Source organism: Seriola lalandi, unplaced genomic scaffold (genome assembly GCF_002814215.2).
Source record: "Seriola lalandi dorsalis isolate HSWRI2012SDOR001 ecotype SW California unplaced genomic scaffold, Sedor1 jcf7180002054476, whole genome shotgun sequence".
In the NCBI taxonomy this organism is placed as follows: domain Eukaryota; kingdom Metazoa; phylum Chordata; class Actinopteri; order Carangiformes; family Carangidae; genus Seriola; species Seriola lalandi.
Window position 1 is genome coordinate 1,451,718 of NW_019525029.1, and position 18,520 is coordinate 1,470,237.

The window sequence follows — 18,520 nt, forward strand, 5'->3', positions numbered from 1 at the left end:
ATCTCTTCCGATACTATTCATTACATTAATCATCATGGCATTAAACTCATGTGGTGCTGTAGTGTTGTCGCCATGGCAGCAACCTCTGATGCCCTCTTCAGAAGCTAATCAGCATGCCTATGAAGTAGGAAATTAATTTACACTTTTCCCACAAATATTGAATTCATTCACAGGCATTATGTCATGGTGTGTGTGTGTGTGTGTGTGTGTGTGTGTGTGTGCGTGCGTGCGTGCGTGCGTGTGCTCGTGTGTGTGTGTGCACAGATGATCTCCAGACTATGGGTGTAATTGGACAGGCTCACATGGCACGACTAAGAGAGTATAAATCTACAGCAGTGGTGGTTAATGACATTCTGGACAGATAGTGCTCTATCTCTGGCTCACAGATGTGCATAAGAAGCTTTTACTATGGTTTGTGAGTGTGTGTGCATGTGTGTGTGCAGCATCCCCAAGCAAGATTTCTCTGCTGGAGATCATTTTGCGACGGTGAAATGACCACAAATGCTTTTATTAAGTTTCTCTTATGAAAATACGAGAGGGAAGTCTCTGCACCGGGTAGTAAATGTTTAATTATTTCCTGTGAATGAGGATATTTTTATAGGCTGGGTAAAGGCATCTGGTGTAATAATCCACGCAGGCTGAGCGGGCTGCACAGGTTGAAAGACTAGTCATGAAATCTGTAAATCTCCCTCTGTCCTGTGCCTAGAGGTGAGGGTGATATTTGCAAAAAAAAAAATCATGAAATAAAAAAAAAAAAAAAATGACGAGCTCTTTATTCGTCATGTCAGAACGAGAGGAGTGAACAATGAAGTGAGTAATTCTCCCTGGATCTGTGTCTTTCTGACCTCGCCTTTGAGGCAAAGCTCAGAGTTGTTGGAAAGAATTGGATTTAGCAGATACATGTGGTGGCCATTACCCACATGCTACTAGACATGTGTAGCCTGTAAAAAAAAGTGTGTTAGAAACCAGGACTCGTAGCTGCTAAACGGATGAGCGGTATGGCACCTTTGACCCAAAAATGGAGCTGTTTATCTCCCGTTTATGATTCCTGCTCCTCCAGCACTTTGAATCTTGTCCTCCAAGAATTTACAGTTGCAGAATCACATCTGTACGGGTTTAATTGTGACCATTTGTGTTCTTATGACCTTTGAACCCCATGAAGCTTCTCTAAAACCCATACTTATAGAATCCATCATTCCTGTTGTTTCTCTGTTTCTCATCTCCACCCCGATTCCTGATTTCACAGACTTCCTGACTTTTTCCAACATGGCTCTTCAGAACTGTTTTTCTGCTGTTTATTTCTGCTTCCTGTGTCTGTTTGATTATTTATGTGTTGGTGCCACAAACCCACATGAGCCTAACAAGTGACGACAACTTCCTTTCACATACACAAGATCTCAAAAAGCATCTCTACTCTCTCGTCCTTGATTTATCTGTATTTCTCAATGTGAATTTGAGATTTGAGAAGTGTGAGATGGGGAATTTTTTTTGGGGGGGGTGACTGTGGCTGATGAGGCAAGACAGATTGTCCACTTATTTAAGGGTTGGCAGTTCAATCCCTGGCTCCTCCTGACTACCTGTCTAAGTGTCAATGAGCAAGATTCACTGAACCAAATTGCTCCTGTAGGTCAGACCAGCGCCTTTCATGGTAGCTCACTTCCATGGTTTTCATCCTATAGCAACAATATGTGGGTATATTAAAAGAATACAAAGGTGTTTGCACATGCACCTGTCCCTGACAGTCAGTGAGTCGTTACTGTGTCAAAACTGTGTGGGTGTGTGCCTGCATCTGCGCACGCAAACACAAAACCAAAGTCCAAACCCAAGAATGTGTGACAGCCTACATTCCCCCATCACGCTGCATCTGTCAGAGCGTGTCAGCGGAGAACACAAATTTGAGATTTTCCACGTCAACTGACATCATCACATAAATAGAATCAAAGTCAATGCACGCTGATTACCATGGTGATGTTGTTATGGCGACCAATCAAAGGGAGAGGTGAGCTGATGGGTGGCTGTGTGTTCAGACTCTCTGCTCCCCAAAATGCGCAGTGGAGAGGGAGCTGGAAACGAGCTGAGAGGTGGATTATTGCCTGGAGGCGACTGCAGACAAAATGTTAAGAGTGTGTTTATCACCCCTGCTTGAAGACTTGAGCTGTTTAGTCTCAGCTCAGCTTATTATGAGATTAAAACGTGTTTAAAAAAAAAAAAACACTTCCCATAACATTTGTATGCCTTCTTATGTTTAGCTGTATCACCTCCCCATATACTTTAGTCAATTATCTCCTTTAAAAGGCTTTAATTTCATAATGGAGCCTGTTGAGCTTGGCTGTCCATATTCAAGGCCCAGCTGGGGTCACAAGATTCCTTTCCAGCATGCAATTAAACAGGTTGCCAGCGACAAACAGAGCCGAGAGCCTCAGTGTTGGTCCACTTAACATAATATTACATACCTCAGTTGCCATGACAGCCACAGTGTTTGTCTGTGAGTCTGTGATGCTAAACGGCTGCAGGTGTAAAGTGATGCATTGAACTATTATTTGAGTGCTCCTTTGAGCAGAAACCTGAGAGCAGACACTGTGTAAAACAGGACTAACATTAACATATCATCTCCATTGTGACACGTGAGCTTTCTGCTGAGTGTACAGTTGTACTTAAGCGGTGACATCTGCAGAGTAGGAGGCAGATCATGTTTTAGTCAGTGAATGGTGGCTTTTTCAGCCATATTAGCATAATGAAGCAATGTACCCAATGTAATAATACTTGACTTTTGCCTGGTTTTTATGTAGCTGCCCTGACCACAAATCCACTGACCTAGAAATATTTAACAGCTGACCCAACATCTTACCAATCAGAACCAAGCTTCACACCACACCACCACTTCAATGGTGATTTCTTACCTTGGCACAGCTCTTACACTTGACGACAGAAGGCATCTGGCTGAAACTAGAATATGAAACCCTGAGCTTCCAAACTGTGTGTGTGTGTGACTCTTGCAGAAACTTCTCAGCTGCTCCTTCCAAAGGACGGAGGGGGAAAAAAAAAAATAAGGCAATAATACCACCCAACCCTTAAAAATGCTCTGCTCTTTCTCAGAGAAACACAAAACGTCTGGCAATACAGTAAGTGACAAAATGGGCGTTAAATTGGGTTTATGAGTAGATATTTCCATGTGTGTATTTTTCTCCTCCTTCTCAGCTTTTGTTCCATGCAGTGTGTGGATGGAGGTACAGTCCAGATAAAATGGCTCGGCCAGGAGATGTGCCTTGAGCATGCCTATGCTCTGGTTATTTACATAGGTGCACTTCACATATGCTGTTTTTACTCCTGTGAGTCATTTCCCTGATTGACCCTGAGCGGAGCCTGTCTGCAAGCCAGGCTTTGTGCTATTTCATTTCACTTTTTGTTATGCAGGTCTTTGTAGTGAGGTCTCAGCTTTCTAATCAGAAATGTTTCAATTTCATGTGCATCACTAATAAAAAGGCTTGTTAGTTCAAGCACAAGAGCACACAGGGGCTGTGTGTGTGTGTGTGTGTGTGTGTGTGTGCGTGCGTGCGTGCGTGCGTGCGCGCGTGCATCTTTTCTTTTTAGTTTTGTTTTTTCTGAGGACAACAGTTGTTGAATTGACAGCCTTCCTGAGCCAATTCTCTCTGGAGTTTGGTGTTGTGGGAAAACACATGTTGTTGTCCACTTTGCTGACATAGAGCGGGAAAACATGCTTGGGCTTGAGGACAAGAAAGTTGAACCAAGGTCACTCTGCCAACTGAAATGTGTGTGCCAGAATGCAAAGACATGTGTGAACATACCTTTTTAAGTGTGAGTGAGTGGATGCATAAATGCACAAACCTGCATTAAAAAGCCTGTGTAGCCAACATTCACGCCTGATGTTATTTGGCTGTGTTGTGTTGTAGTTTCCTCTCTACGCAGTGTAAGCTCCGGGATGCGGCTAAAAATACCATGGGCCTGAGAGGAAAAGGAGTGAGGATGGAAACCAGTTACAGGAGCGTACGAGGAACACAAGGCTCCCTCCAAAAGACAGCAGCCGAGGAGGGGAAGCCTGCACTCGAGAAGTCGCACTGTGACCTGGAAGGGAAGGATTTCCCCTCAATCTTTCTCAGGAGCAGTTTTATTTTTCATACACCTGAAGCTGAAAATAAGTTACTCTGATAAAGATGAGACTCCCTTGCTTCTGTTTGGTGGTGTTATATCAAGTTACACTGTGCTGTATCAAACCCAAATGCGCCTCTCCCTGTGTGTGTGTGTGTGTGTGTGTGTGTGTGTGTGTGTGTGTGTGTGTGTGTGTTGGTATTGAGGGCTTCACTAATCCAGGGTGGTACTGTACATTCATCAAGTTAATTTCCGTCTATTTAGGCTCCTGAATCAAAAACAGATTCCTGCGAGATGTAGATACACTCAGAGGTGGACTTGTAGACGAATCGTGAGGAGATGAGGAAGAAGAGCAGCAGGAGGAGGAGGAGGAGGAGGAGGAGGAGGAGGAGGAGGAGGGAATCCAGATGGGAAAGAGCAGCGTCGGCGCCGCAGGAGAGAGGTAGAGAGGAAAGACAGGCTGTGGAGGAGAAGACGCAGAGTCTGCCTGGGGATGAAAGATACTTTGATCAAACACTGAACAATCGGATTTCACTTGGTGCCGCCATGTATTTTGGTATGTAAACGGTGTGTTATGCCTTTTAATCTCAAAGAGTTTTTTTTTTTTTCTTTGGTTGTTGTTGATAACGCAGCGGAGTCACTTGTTGCTATGTTGAAATGGATGTGAGCTTATTGAAGTCAGTCACCTGCACAGCGGAACAGACAGAGCCGGCGAGAGAAAGCAGCATATTCACTGCATCTTTTACAATATGAAGCCTGGATCATTTTGTTTTAGTTTGATCCTCGTGAAAAATAACAGACGGGGGAATTATTCAATAGCAGAGAGTTGATGTAGAAATGTAATATCAGAAAAGATCGCCAACGCTAGAGAAAGAAAATATACTTTACTAAGAATTATTATGCATATTTATACTGTTGAATAAAGGGTCATAAACTGTAGGAAAAACTAAAATTATTATTTGATGGATAAATGGAAGTATTGGAAATCACAAGTAATGCTGATAAACGGCTTTTATTTTTAAAAAAGTGACTGACCATCTAAGATCGTGTGTGTGTGTGTGTGTGTGTGTGTGTGTGTGTGTGTGTGTGTTTGTTTGTGTGTGTGTGTGTGTGTGTGTGTCTTCCACGTGTCTCTTGAATCTATAATTCTTTCAAGTCATTTCTTGCAAATGCAAATATTCAGGTCACACACACACGCACGCACACGCACACACATGACTTGCTAGTTAAGGGCAATCAGACTAATGGCAGGGCGGATGGGTGTGTTGTGATTTTGATTATGATGATTACGCACGCGGGCTGGTCCTGAATCAAACTGTAATCAGGCTCAGAGAACATGCAAACTATAGAAAACAAGCTTCACAATCAGGACTCAGCAACACAAACAAGACGCTTATCACACAGCACTTTCAGTAATGGCCACAGACCCATGTGTGTGCATCAGGTTGCAAGTGTGTGAGTGTACATGTTTGTGTGGACGTGTATCAACATGTTTTGCATGTGTGTTTAATTTTGATATAATAATGGGTTTGGGTGTGTGTGTGTGTGTGTGTATACATGCACCCTGCCCATACCTGTAGCTCTAATTTGGCACCTGTGCAGATTATTTGATTAACCTTCAGTTTCTCTGTGTGTGTGTGTGTGTTTGTGTGTGTGTGTGTGTATGTGTGTGTGTGTATGTGTGCGTGTGTGTAAGCACACCCCTGAGTACACCAGAGACTATCTGAAGGTCCTTAACAGGTCATTCTCATTCTGAGTTCTAGAGCTGCAATGATTAGTCATTAGAATCAGTGAGTCAATATTTGACTAACGATTGTTAATCAAAAGTTCCAAAAGATTTAATGGTTCAAGTTTATCTAGTGTGAATATTTCCTGTTCTTTAAATGAACTATGACAATAAACTGCATGTCTGGACTTTAGGCTCTTTGTCAGACAAAATAAGACATTTCTGGAAATTTATAATACACACTTTTGTAGTATTTTGTGTTTGTTCTTATCGACAGAATGATTAATTGATACTGAAAGTAATTATTTGTTGTAGCCCTATTGTGTTATGCTTTTAGAAACATGGTGGATGAATCCATACTTTTCTACCCGGTATATTCTTATTCTTCTATTTGTGCATCAGTGTTGGAAGAAGAAGTCTACAGATTCTTTACATAAGTACATCTACATAAAGGTCTACATGTTAAACTGGTGTGTATATTTTATTATAGGATTATTATTGCCGATGGATTTATGCGTAAACAGGATTTAACTGTTTAATCTATAACAATGAGTTAGAGATAAGACACAAGAGAAACACTCAAGTACAAGTACCTCAGCACTCTACTTTACTGTATGGAGTAAGTGTATGCGCTTACCTTCTGTGTCTGCTTGTCATACAGATGTCACATTTTATATTACTGCTTATGTGGATGAGTGGGTGTTTCAGACTAACATTAGATAGTGGTGTTTCCTGTGAGTGAAGCTTTACCTTATTTCAGTCACTGTCAGTATGGATTAGTGAATTTTCTTTGTATTAAATTCATTTAGTTAATTCAAGACACGTAATCTTGTTTATTTATAGGGGACAATGCACTTTAATCTAAAACACTGGCTTTCAACAGCATTAATGTAAATGTGCCTGTTAGTTTGAGACAATTAAAAGCTGCTATAAATAAAAAACATCATACACACAGCAGTGAAGTTGGAAGGTGACGAAAAGAGAGGAAAGACTGAAGGAAATGTATCCGAACTCTTTGCTCTGACAATTTTAAACAAACAATACAATCAATTTTTGAGTACAAAACTTTGAGCACAGCAGGTCTTCGTCTGGGTCTCCCTGAAAAGAAACACCTCATCTCTATTGAGTCATTATTTATCTGTCTACCTGTCTCCTCCCTGCCATGCTGTCTCCTAGGTAATGTGTGTCACAGCGTTGTGCCGCCACTGGCCCGTCCCACGCTGTGCAGGACCCAGCCCTCCCCCGACCCGAAGCCCCTCCTCCCCTTCCACCTGCTGCCTGGATTCACTGATGTGAGTACTGTCAGTCATTGTAGTTGTCATGGCAACCACAATCTCACCCACTGCCTGTTTAAAAAAAAAAAAAGTGCTGCAAGTGGAGGAGTGGTGGAGGACTCTGCCTGCGTGCAGTTATTTTTCAATACACAGATGTATAAGCGCGCTGCCTACATCTTTCCAAATATATCACCTCTGATGCAGAGAGCTGTGACATTTCCACACAACCCGGGGGGTGGAGCCGGTTCCTTGGTATTCCTCACGCAGAGCTTTTCTCAGAGCTGTCTCTGCCCCAGTGCTTGTGAAGGGTGAAGGTGGAGACAACCAAAGCTGGCCAAGTGCAAACCCTGAGGAGAGTCGATGTGTCAGGCGGAGCTGAGGGCTGACGTCTGGTTTTCAGGGGAATTGTGCTGTATGTCTTCATATACTCCTGGCTGTATGATGTGTGAAATCATTTCACTACATCATGTGATGTAGCCAGACTACACAGCTGAGGTGTACACTCACTGACATCACACAACTGTCTCGTACACGTCTTTTTTTGTGTGTGTGTTTGTGTTGAGCTTATAAGGCTGAGACTTTTTTTCTTTTTTGTCCTCACACTTTTGTTAATACCAAACCCAATATGAAGTGAAGAGGCTGCAAACCACTAATAAGCCCATCACTGAGTCTTGCCAAATAGCCACTCTGAAGCAAAACTGACAATTTTCCTTTTGTTCCTCCCTTTTCTTCGCTTTGGTCTCATCTCTAATCTGTGATCTGCTCTTAGACGCCTAGAAGAGATATACAGAGAGACAAATTGAGGGTTTAAAAGGAGCGAGTGGCATGTATATTTGCTGGACTGTTGCAGTGTGCAGTGTAGTAAATTTGTGTGTGAGGGCTGTATGTGTGTGTAACCTCATTCTCTTTGCCAAAGTAACCACCTGAGGAGAAGTCAGGCATCGGTCCGGGTCTCGGCCCTCTCTCCTTTCCTTTCACCCTGCTCTCCTCTTCTCTCCAGCCATCCCATCCATTTCTTGCATTGCTCTTGCACCGTCGCCCTCTTCACTTCAGACCTCTCTTTGTATGTATTTTCCACTTAGTCTCCTGCTGTCAGCTTCCCCATCCCTCATCTTCTCTCATGCTTTTCAGCTCCTCATCTCTCCATCCCTTTTCTCCACTGACCCTTCTCGTCCTGCATCACAAATAGTTGAAATAAAAAAAAAAAAAAAAAATCTTGATGAAATTGTTAGTCTCTTGCGCTTTCTCCCGGTGGACGACCTTCGCTCTAAAGTCAGAGTGAGCACAGCTTGTTGTTGTTCCATCACCTTCTCCCTGCTGAGTCACATCCACTCTCACCTATTGAAAACTGCTGTCTCTCTCTTTTGTTTCATTTTATTGGGTCTTTGATTAATTATATATATATATGTACAAGTATATGAGTATAAACTGTAAGTCCCCTCTACCTCTGATGGTTATTGTTATTATCGGTTAATCTGCTCATTATTTTCTTGAATAATCTTTTAATCATTTAATCTATAATATATATTTATATTTATATTTATATATATATTTGTAATTTCCCAAAGCACGATGTTACTTATTCAAATGTCTTGTTTTACCTTATCAACAGTCCCAAACCCCAAATTACTCTGCACTGGAAAAAGGAGAAACTGGAACCAATATATTTTGGGTACGTTTGCTTTAAAAAGAAATGACTGGATTAAATTGTTATCAAAATAGTTTATGATTAATTTTCTGTTTGAGTGACTAATTGATTAATTGATTCATTGTTGTTGTTGTTGTTGTTGTTGTTACATGAATGACACCTTAGAGGTCAGGATGACGTGTTCCTTGGTTTCTTTTTGAGTTTTTAAGTATTGTAAGTATTGTTGACTGGAAACCTGTGGTACCATTGAAAATACAAAAAAAAAGAAAAAGCATATTATGTCAGCAAACTGAAAAGGAACTCACAGTGTAAAGGGAATCTTCTCCCTCTAATTTGAACCTGTGGGTGTTAAGTAAGTGGCCACACAGCTGAACTCCTGCTGCTGCCTGAGTTTTTTCTGGTGTGTTTCTATGTGTGTGTTTTCAAAGTGTGTGTGTGTGCGTGCGTGCGTGTGTGTGTGTGTGTGTTTGTGTGTAACCCTGCATCCTCTTGTGAATGTAGATATAATGTGTGTTGGCCTCTGTAAAGAGTTTGTTTAGTGCCCACTTGTGGGTTGTCATGGTTACAGGGTTGCACGCATGTGTGTGTGTGGATGTTTGTCGTGAGCCAGGGATCTAGTGCTGCAAACTGGGACTTCACTGGCTAGTTTGGCACTTTTTTTTTTTTTTTTCTGAAAATGGAAACAAAAAGTGTGTTTGTTTCCAGGCAAATAATAATTTAAATGACAAAGAACCAAAAGCAGCAGCTCATTCATCATAACCCACCCTGTTTTAGGTGCTTGACGTCACGCATTCATACATAGCTCTCACGCTGGTACAAAATGTAAATCCAGGAAGATTCGTCATTATAAATGTTGAGACTCTTGACTGTGCTCCAGGTAAAAGTCTGCTTTACTTCACTCGACCATATGTTTCAGTCATAACTCACTCCCTGGAGCTGAGTATGTCTGACACATCACCACCGCTTTGTGTGAGGAAGTTTCTAGATGGAATGTGCTGATTACAAGTGATGCTCTGTGGTGGATGTCTTTATTTGCTGTACCATCCACTAAAAACATGCTGCTTTCATTGCTTTTAATGGCACAATAAGCAGGAGTTGTTTCAGCAGGTGATGTAGTATGTGTGCGTACGGAACACAGAGAGAACGGCCAGTGAGTGGGAAGGGCGAAATGACTTTGTCACAGGTGCTAGTCCATCGCAGAGTGTGTGGAGTGGGAGAAAGGGGTAAGAGAGTGAGTCTACGGGGAGGCAGAGAGGTGACTTTGATCAGACGGAGGCGAAGGGAGAGGCAGAGGGTTCAGAGGGGAGCAGATGGAGGGGTGAAGGGAGGAATGTGTGATGGGAGGTCAGATGGTGATACAGGAGCCTTGGGGCTGAGGATGGAGGAGGGGATGAGACAAGCTTTTACTGATCTTAAACGGCTCAGACTCATTCAGACAAACACGAAACTACGCTCACCTCCTTATTCATTAATGTGGCCGTGTTGTTATTCATGTGTTACATTATACAATCTATACCATACATAACACGTCATGGTTATTCCAAATATCTCATTAAGATTTTTTTTTATTTTTTATTTTTTTATAATTTCATGATTTGCATTTTACACGTTACACAAAAGTGCTGCATTTGTTTTTATATTTGTCTGTTTGAGTTTCATATGCACAAACAGCTGCAGGGAAACAGAGGGAGATCAGAGACCAATGAGTGAAGACATGCATTCCAGTGCAGCCGCCTGGAGTGATGATCAAAGAAAATGAGCAAGAACGCACGCACTCGTGCGCACACACACACACAAACACACACACACACACATACACACACACACACACACAAACAGAGGGAAAGAGAGAGCCCCTGTTGCATTTTTCACTTTTGAAAGGCAAAGAATTCATCTTTGGCACTAAAGAAACAGGCACTATCTCCAGTGCAGTGCTACATCTTTCCCAGGGCTTACAGAACGAGCTGGCAGACCCATAACAACACATAAATTCTTACGTCACCTCCAGCCACATTTCCATAAAGCCTCCCTGGTTGTGGCTGCTTATATGACTCCCTACATTTCAACACAGGTAATAGGTTTGCTTTGGTCCGTGCAGGCCAGTTGGGTTTTATTACGCTGTGTATATGTGCTCATTAAAACCTCCAGTAGGTAATGTCCAGAGGTGCACAGCACTGTGTGGTCAGTATTATGTACACAGACACACACATACACATGCAAAAACGTAGGGAGGTTTATTACCTTTTCTTACACTCATAAAGAGAACTAGTCTGCAGGTGGAGAGGTAATTTCATGATTAGTGTTTTTTTTTTTTTTTTTTCATTGCTCGCCGTACTGGGCAATCAAACACCACAACACAAACACATGATTTTAGAACTACACAGCTTTGTTTTCTCTGGATGGTAATGGTAATTGATCACACTTTGCAAGGAATGTTTCAAAACCCCACCTTCATTTCACGCTGTTCTAGTGGAAAGAGCGTCTGCAGGGTCAGTCTCAGGGAGTCTTCTTAGTACAGGGCTGGGCTAGGAAACACTCACCCCCTGTAGGTTTTAAAGATGACTGTAAAAGATTTGTAGTTTGTCTGTTATGGAGAGCAGGGGATGTGGTCAAGTTTGTTTCATGGTGGTCCGAACGGATTTTCACTGCAGAAAGACTTTTTCAACTTACATCTGCTACATCATCTACTTCCCTGCTGTCCATCTGAACCTGCGTCCTGCTAGTTAGCTTCGTTGCTTTTTGTTTAGGAAATGCAGCATCAACCTAGCCAATGACTGAGCTAGAACTGAGGTTCTAACATGGTGCAGTGTCACTTTAACCATGTTATGGTTTAGTCTGGGTCAGGTCGTTTCCACAGTCTGAATATCTTCCTGCTGCCTCTAGTAAATGACTGTAAATGTTGCTGTGTGTCCGTGTGCACATTTGTATGTGTAATGTGTGTTGCACCAGCTGTGTGTTTGATATTGTGTCCATGCACCTGACTGGGTGCCAGATTGACTACTGCCCCATTCAGCTGCTTCTTACAACCCCCCACCTCTAACCTGAGATATTATAGATATTTGCTTTTCTGAAAGGAACACATTCGCTTGCAGACAGCATATCATTTACAGCTTAGGTGACTTGTCTTTCGCAATCCTAAAGCAGTCATGACCTTAACGTTACACTTCTGCTTTGCTGCAGATGGATCACGTCCATAAAGCTGTGATTGGCCCAGGCTTCGGGCTCACTTCGCCGCTGAAGAGGAAGCCCAGTTCCTGCGGAGTCTGCCGACTGAGGTTCAACTCTGAAGTGGGTGGTGTAGTGTGGGAAGCACACTTTAAATTGTTTTTCTGTCAGGGTGTTTTTATTTCTCACACACACCCTTGCATGACAGTTGAATGGCTGAGGAGACCTGCCCTTGTATTTGGCTGTTGTACTGGTTCTGAAGGGTTGGAGCTGGGTGAAATGTGCACACCTCTCTATATTTGATCTGTTTAGAACATTATTTTTCCCATTGCACTTATTACAGAATGATTCATAAGGACTACTGTATCATGTGCTGCACTGCAATACAATATCACCATTCATATTTCAAACAACAATGAATGTTTGAGAAACTGTAGCACAGAAATCACTGTCAGAAAAAATACAAAGAAAAGCAAGAGGCTGTTTTACTTCAATATTTACAATTGCAACTGATGTAAGAAAGCACTTACATCAGGAACATTACAAACTTTGATCGACTTTTTGCCTGGTGTTTGTCTGTGTATTAAAACACCTGTCAATTAATGTGGGAACGAGAGCAGCCTCTAAAACTGTGCTGGAGCTACATTTTGATCACATTCAAGTCAAGTTTTGTCACTTAAAGTAAAATCATTGTCAGGTTTACATAACTAAATAATTGTGTGCAAGGTGGTTTATACCTTCTTGTTTGCTGTTGTGCACACAGGTGCAGGCTTCCTCCCATTACAGTGGCACCAAACATGCAAAAAGGCTGAAAGCTCTGGACGCCCCAGATTCAAAGATCAGGACCTCTGAACCAGTCGCCAAGGAATCCACATCGCAAATCCTCTCGTCACCCTGCTCACAGCCCTCCAGCTCTGAAACAACATCAGGAGGTGTGTGTCTTTGCAGGCACGCATGCTTCCCCTGTGTGTGTGTGTGTGTGTGTGTGTGTGTGTGTGTGTGTGTGTGTGTGTGTGTGTATTCAGACATCAAATGTATGACAGCGTTAGATATACGAACGCACAGCTCAAACCTTCTTTTCCCAGTCATGACTTTAACTCTTTGATGTGATAAACCTCCTGCTGCTCTGGGTTTTACAGTGAAGAGATTAAAGGTTGAGCATTATCCTCTACTCCTTCTTCATGTCTACATTTACTGACCTCGTTCAGTGGCCTCCTGAGATCAAAAGCACACCGCAAATACTTTGCATATGATCTGTGGGTCGCGGTACAGTACTTGTGCTTGTGCCGGCACCTACAGGACATGTGTGCCTGGAAATGTGTCAGCTCAAGTGTGGAGGTGTGTCAAAGCGCCGACTGCTTTCCAGCGTATATACATGTGCCAGTGCTGATGAGCTACTTCTGCATATGTGTGGGTGTTGAGAAATGAAAATAATACATCTTGCTGCGAGCTAAAGAGCAAGAAGATTGAAGAATTTTTCATGACAACGCTGATATGAGAATTGTTTGTTTGAGAGGAAGAACGAGTGATCACTTCCAGTTCAGAGTTAGTTTGAGGGAAGTGGATGAGACGGCAGGAGCGCTCTCTGAATATTACTGCAGCAAACAGCCTCGTTGGCCTCTCAGAGTGGGGAATCAATGGTAACAAACAGACACTTTCTCGGCTAGGCAGAGCTAATCATTATTAGCAAAGAGTGAATCCTTAAATCAGCACACGCTCCTCCAGGGAACCTCCACAATTCAGTCTCACAAAAGATAATAGAGCCAAATCATCTCTATACAAAACTGTGCGTCTTAGTGCTGGGAGACAGATCCTAGGGGAAATCATTGATTATTAGTGCGATTACAGAGGTTGATAGAGCTCATAATCACCTGTAGCCTGGTGAGTTTTTATCTCTTTCTTCGAGCAAGTCATAAAATTAGTATTTCTGCAAGCTGAAAGAATTCAGGAATTTCATAGAAGTGGAAAAATGTTTGCCCCCCCCCCCCAATCATCCAACTTCCTCAGTCTCCGTCTCCCTCTCTGTCTGCTCTCTTGCTCTGCACACTGCTTTTTGCACTCTGTCTTTTTAATGTCATGTCTGTTTTATTCTGGGTTTATTTCAGAACCCTCAGCCCCAAACTCTACCTCCGAGGCGGCACCGCTGAGCAGCGGCCCCACTGAAACTGTGAAAGCGCCCTCGGAAACCTCGCTGTCACCCAGCCCGAGGACAACAGAGAGAGAGACACAAAGAGATGGAGACGTGGGGGTTGCTCCCGAGGAAGAGACGGAAGAAGAGAAAGCTATACGTCTTCTCTACTGCTCCCTCTGCAAGGTGGCTGTCAACTCTGCCTCGCAGCTGCAGGCCCACAACAGTGGTGAGAAACTCTACTGTATTGCAGAAGTCAATCCCTCTGTCCAATTTGTGCAGTGTTGATATACTCTGTTGATATGGCTTTATATCTGCACAGGCACTAAGCACAAGACAATGCTCGAGGCTAGAAGTGGCGATGGGGCCATCAAGTCGTTCCCGAGGACGGGGGTGAAGGCCAAGCTGGCCGTGCCGTCTGAGTCGTCAACTGGACTCCAGAACAAAACTTTCCACTGTGAGATCTGCGATGTGCACGTGAACTCCGAGACTCAGCTCAAACAGGTTTGTTGCTAAGAATGCCAAATGAAAAATAAAGCTTAGGTAGGTTCGTTGTTGTTCTGATAAACACAGAGACGAATTTCACTCTCTATAGTCGTAACATTGAACATTACGGAAAACATTTGCAAGTTTGTGTGGGCTTGTATGTGCATGACACAAACAAGAACATGAGTAACTCGCTAACTAACCATAGTTGCATCACGGGTTAAGTAGGGTGAGCAGTGGGCAGGTGACAGTTCGTTTTTTGGGCCTGTAAAGCTATGAAAAGTCAACTGTCACACAAATTTGCCATTCTCTCAGTAAAGCAGGTGATAGGTGTGAACATCTCACACCTGTCGCTTTAAGTGGGTTAAAAATCACAGATCCTTCAACATAATGAGCACAAAGACACTGAGCTTAGTCTGTTTCACTGAACACCTGAATATATGATGTTCGCGTCTCTGCTCGTGATATGAATGCATAGTGTTGGTCCCCATATCTGAAAGTTAACTTTGGCCAGGTGCTCATGAATATTTAGCAGTTCACTGCCGATTGTGTGTCGCACTGGCCGAAGCCATCTGTTTGCGTTTGTCAATCAAATCAAAAAGATTTCCAAACCCACCCCTCATGAATATGTTGAATCTCAAAGTCAGAGCCAACACGATATCAACATTCTGCCTGAATCCTCAGCATAGGAACTTTGATTAGGCTTCCTTTAATTTCCTCTTCACTGATTATTCAAATTTCCAAGCAAAGGCGACTGTCAGCTTCTTTCTTTGTCTGCTCCGTCTTTATGCTGCTGCCTGTGTCTGTCAGGGCTTATTTATCTGTGAGTTTCTCTATCTGTCCCTCTCCTCCCCTCCAGCACATCAGCAGCAGGAGACACAAGGACAGAGCAGCAGGTAAACCAGCCAAGCCTAAGTTCAGCCCCTACACTCCTACCCAGCGTCACCAGAGTTTCCAGGCAGTGAGTACTCTGCTGCTGCTTGATTTATTTTCACCCTCATCAGTGTGTTTGTGTACATGAGCTGATTCTCTAGAGCCTTTTCCAGGAAGCTCCACTCCCTACTGCCAATGAGACAAATCGTCAGTGATAGGGGTTGAAGAATCTTAAGTCTGAAATGTTTTACTCCCGTGACGCTGAAAGGAAACAGATGCTTCTTGAGTAAAACGGGAGTATCAAGAATCTTCTCTTTTCTCCAAAGTAATGTTACTTTGGAGAAAAGAGCAGATTCTTGATAAGATTGTTTGGTGATAACTGTGACAGCTTATACATCTATTGGCCATCTCCTTGTCCTCCTCTGGTCTCTCCTCTAAACTCGTACTTAAGATCCATTTCCTTTTCAGAGAAAAAAAAATCTTGATTACAGTTTGTTTGCCTGTGTTTCCTCCTCAGATTCGGCTGGCTCTACGGAAGAACCAAGACCTGACCAAACCTCTGGCCTCGTGTCTCCTACAGCGTCAACTTTCCGTTGCTGCTGCTGCTGCTGCCATGGCAACGCTGCCCCCCTTCCCTCTCCGGCCTGCTTCAAACTCGAGCCCTGCCCTGTTTCAGAGTCAGCCCCTCCCCCAGGCGCTGCTGCATCCAGCCCCTGGACCCATCTGTTCAACACACACACCAGTTCTGTTTTCTCCCTACTGACCCCGCCAACGTCTCAATCAGCTCTGAACTACAGCTGAACGCAGACCTGAGACCTGAACAAGATGTGATATAAGACAGGCTTGCTGTACTCCACATGCCAACAGATACTGTGGGTGTCATGGACCAAGACTGAAGACTGTTTGCTGGGGCCAGAACCATACGACAGGTTGGGATGGAGGAAATACAAAGCAGCAAATGAGCTGTGATATGAGCGTGTGTGTGAATGTGTGAGTGCATGCACAGATGTAGCCATCACAGAAGTACAACTTTTTACAGCGTTTTTGCTCTATTCCATTAACTTTTATAGATTTATAGATAATCTGTATAACATTCAAGAAAGTCCCTCTTAAAATGGACTTTGCAGTTTAACATAGATTTAAGAAAGATGCAGAATGGTGAACTTCCATGATGACTATAACGCTGTGTGTTTGCGTGTACAGATATGCATATATGACTGAAAGTATGAATGCCAATCAGCATGCTTGACTCAAGATGTTTATTATTTTCCAATAAAAAATGGCTGTGGATACTCATATTTGATTCCAAACAATTATTTATTACCTTTTGGAGTGTGAAAGCAGCCCCAATGGATCATTGAAGAAAATATGTCTAAACTTAAATTTAATGCTTCAAAATACGCGTTTATCAAATAAACTAGAAAGCTGAAATAAATTTTCCAAGCAAGGCTGGAAATGGCTAAAATGCATTGCCTGAAAAATGAAAAAGCTGAAAGATGAAAAAGCCAAAAGCTGAAAATACCAGGAAGCTGAAATCTGAAAGTGATAAATGGTGCCTGTAGCTTAAAGTATGCAGAAGTAGTTGAAAGTGGAGTAGATTTAAAGACATTTGAAGATTCTGTCCATGCACTTCAACTGTAAAAATGTCCTTAAAAAAGCTATATATATATATATAAGAAGAAAAGTTAGAAAAAAAAGCTGAATGTAAGCACAAATTCCCTGAATATTAGTGTGTGTGTGTGTGTGTGTGTGTGTGTGTGTGTGTGTGTGTGTGTGTGTGTGTGTGTGTCTGTGTGTCTGTGTGGCGGTAGAAATAGCATAATGTTAGACAGAACTACTGGTAGCACACAGCGAACCCCACTGGAGACCACTTGAGACACTTCACTTCATACTGCTGACATTTCTTCACCATGAGTTCAAGAGACATTTCTGAAGGTGTTGACTTTTCTATGTAGATAATGTCAGAAATAACTGCTATATCACAGTTTAAAAAGTACCTACATTTGTGCTTTTGCTGAAGAGTGGAAAGGTCATTTAACATTGAAGTCTATGGAGCAATTGAAGAGGTATCTTGTTGCTTAGAGGCAGAAAAGTCCTACTGCTTAAATACCTCCATGTGTGAAAGAAGACAAATTTGCCTCCGTTCTGGCAGAATATTATGTGTGACAGTGAAAATTTGGGGATTGAGAACAAGTTAAAGAGAAATTTATAGAAGAGTTGAGCTGCTTAACCGCACTCTGTGTGTGAGGTCGCTGTGAACATTCTGCCACATAGACACTAATGTAAAAATCTGGAGAGGAGTTGCAAAAGCAGGCAAACTTAGACTGTGATAATGCAGAGTAGGTTGAAGAGGATTTGAAGATTCAATCCATTAATTTCAATCGTGAAAATTTCTTGAAAAAAGCTGAATATTTAATCAGTAGAAAGGGTACGAGCAAAATATTCTTAAAGAGCAGAACATTTAAATATTTGAATGGTTTCTGTAGCTGAAAGGATGTAGAAGTAGTAGAACAGTCGTCTTGTCCTTTCAGCTCCTTGTGTACGTGTTCACCTAGACGCCGACAGAAATGTAGATGTGCCAAGATCAGTCAGGCATCACCGCCTCCCAAACCCATAACTCTCTGTATTCAGACTCTGACCTAAGCCCATTTCATCCTCTACTGCTACTTAGCAGCACGCAAAGACACTCTTTCCTTGGTCTGTGTTCAGGTATTTGCCTAAAAACATAATGAAAAGGGCACATCCGTCGACTTTATTTAGCTTCGGGAAACTTTGAAGGCTTTTTTCGGACTATTTATTACTTAAGAGTACAGATAAACCTTTGTCCCCCCTGCATCCCCTCCAGCTTCATTCTCTGAGATAAATCAAACCAGGAATGTTCTCTCTGACTTTATTGTCTGTCTTTTTGATGAGGTTTACTACACTGCCGCCTAAAGCAATGTGTAGCTCATTTTGGTAAGCTCATGTTTTAGAGGAAGTTCATTTTAAAAGCCTAGAGGTATAGAGAGAGGGTGTGCTGCTGCTACAGTACAGTCACTGATCTGAGGAGCTACAGTAGGTTTATGGTGTGGATACACTTCATGCAGGCTTTTAGATTCTGTCTCAGGACTGTT

General features: G+C 42.6%; 1 protein-coding gene across 4 annotated transcripts; it reads left to right on the forward strand.

Annotated features, from left to right (window-relative positions):
• Positions 1–4,523: 4,523 nt before the first annotated feature.
• LOC111659226 (zinc finger protein 385D-like) lies at positions 4,524–16,703 on the forward strand. Of its 4 annotated transcripts, XM_087175604.1 has the most exons (10): positions 4,524–4,674; positions 7,010–7,125; positions 7,312–7,519; positions 8,720–8,779; positions 11,936–12,043; positions 12,684–12,852; positions 14,026–14,277; positions 14,371–14,552; positions 15,394–15,495; positions 15,925–16,703. In XM_087175604.1, exons 5-10 carry the CDS (start codon positions 11,936–11,938, stop codon positions 16,168–16,170), a joined length of 1,059 nt encoding a protein of 352 aa, XP_087031730.1. In that variant the 5' UTR covers positions 4,524–4,674; positions 7,010–7,125; positions 7,312–7,519; positions 8,720–8,779; the 3' UTR covers positions 16,171–16,703. The 4 variants fall into 4 exon arrangements, with proteins under 4 accessions (XP_087031730.1, XP_023267855.1, XP_023267856.1 ...); XM_023412087.2 differs by lacking the exon at positions 7,312–7,519 and having other exon boundaries at positions 4,524–4,663; XM_023412088.2 differs by lacking the exons at positions 7,312–7,519; positions 8,720–8,779 and having other exon boundaries at positions 4,524–4,663.
• The last annotated feature ends 1,817 nt before the right edge of the window (positions 16,704–18,520 follow it).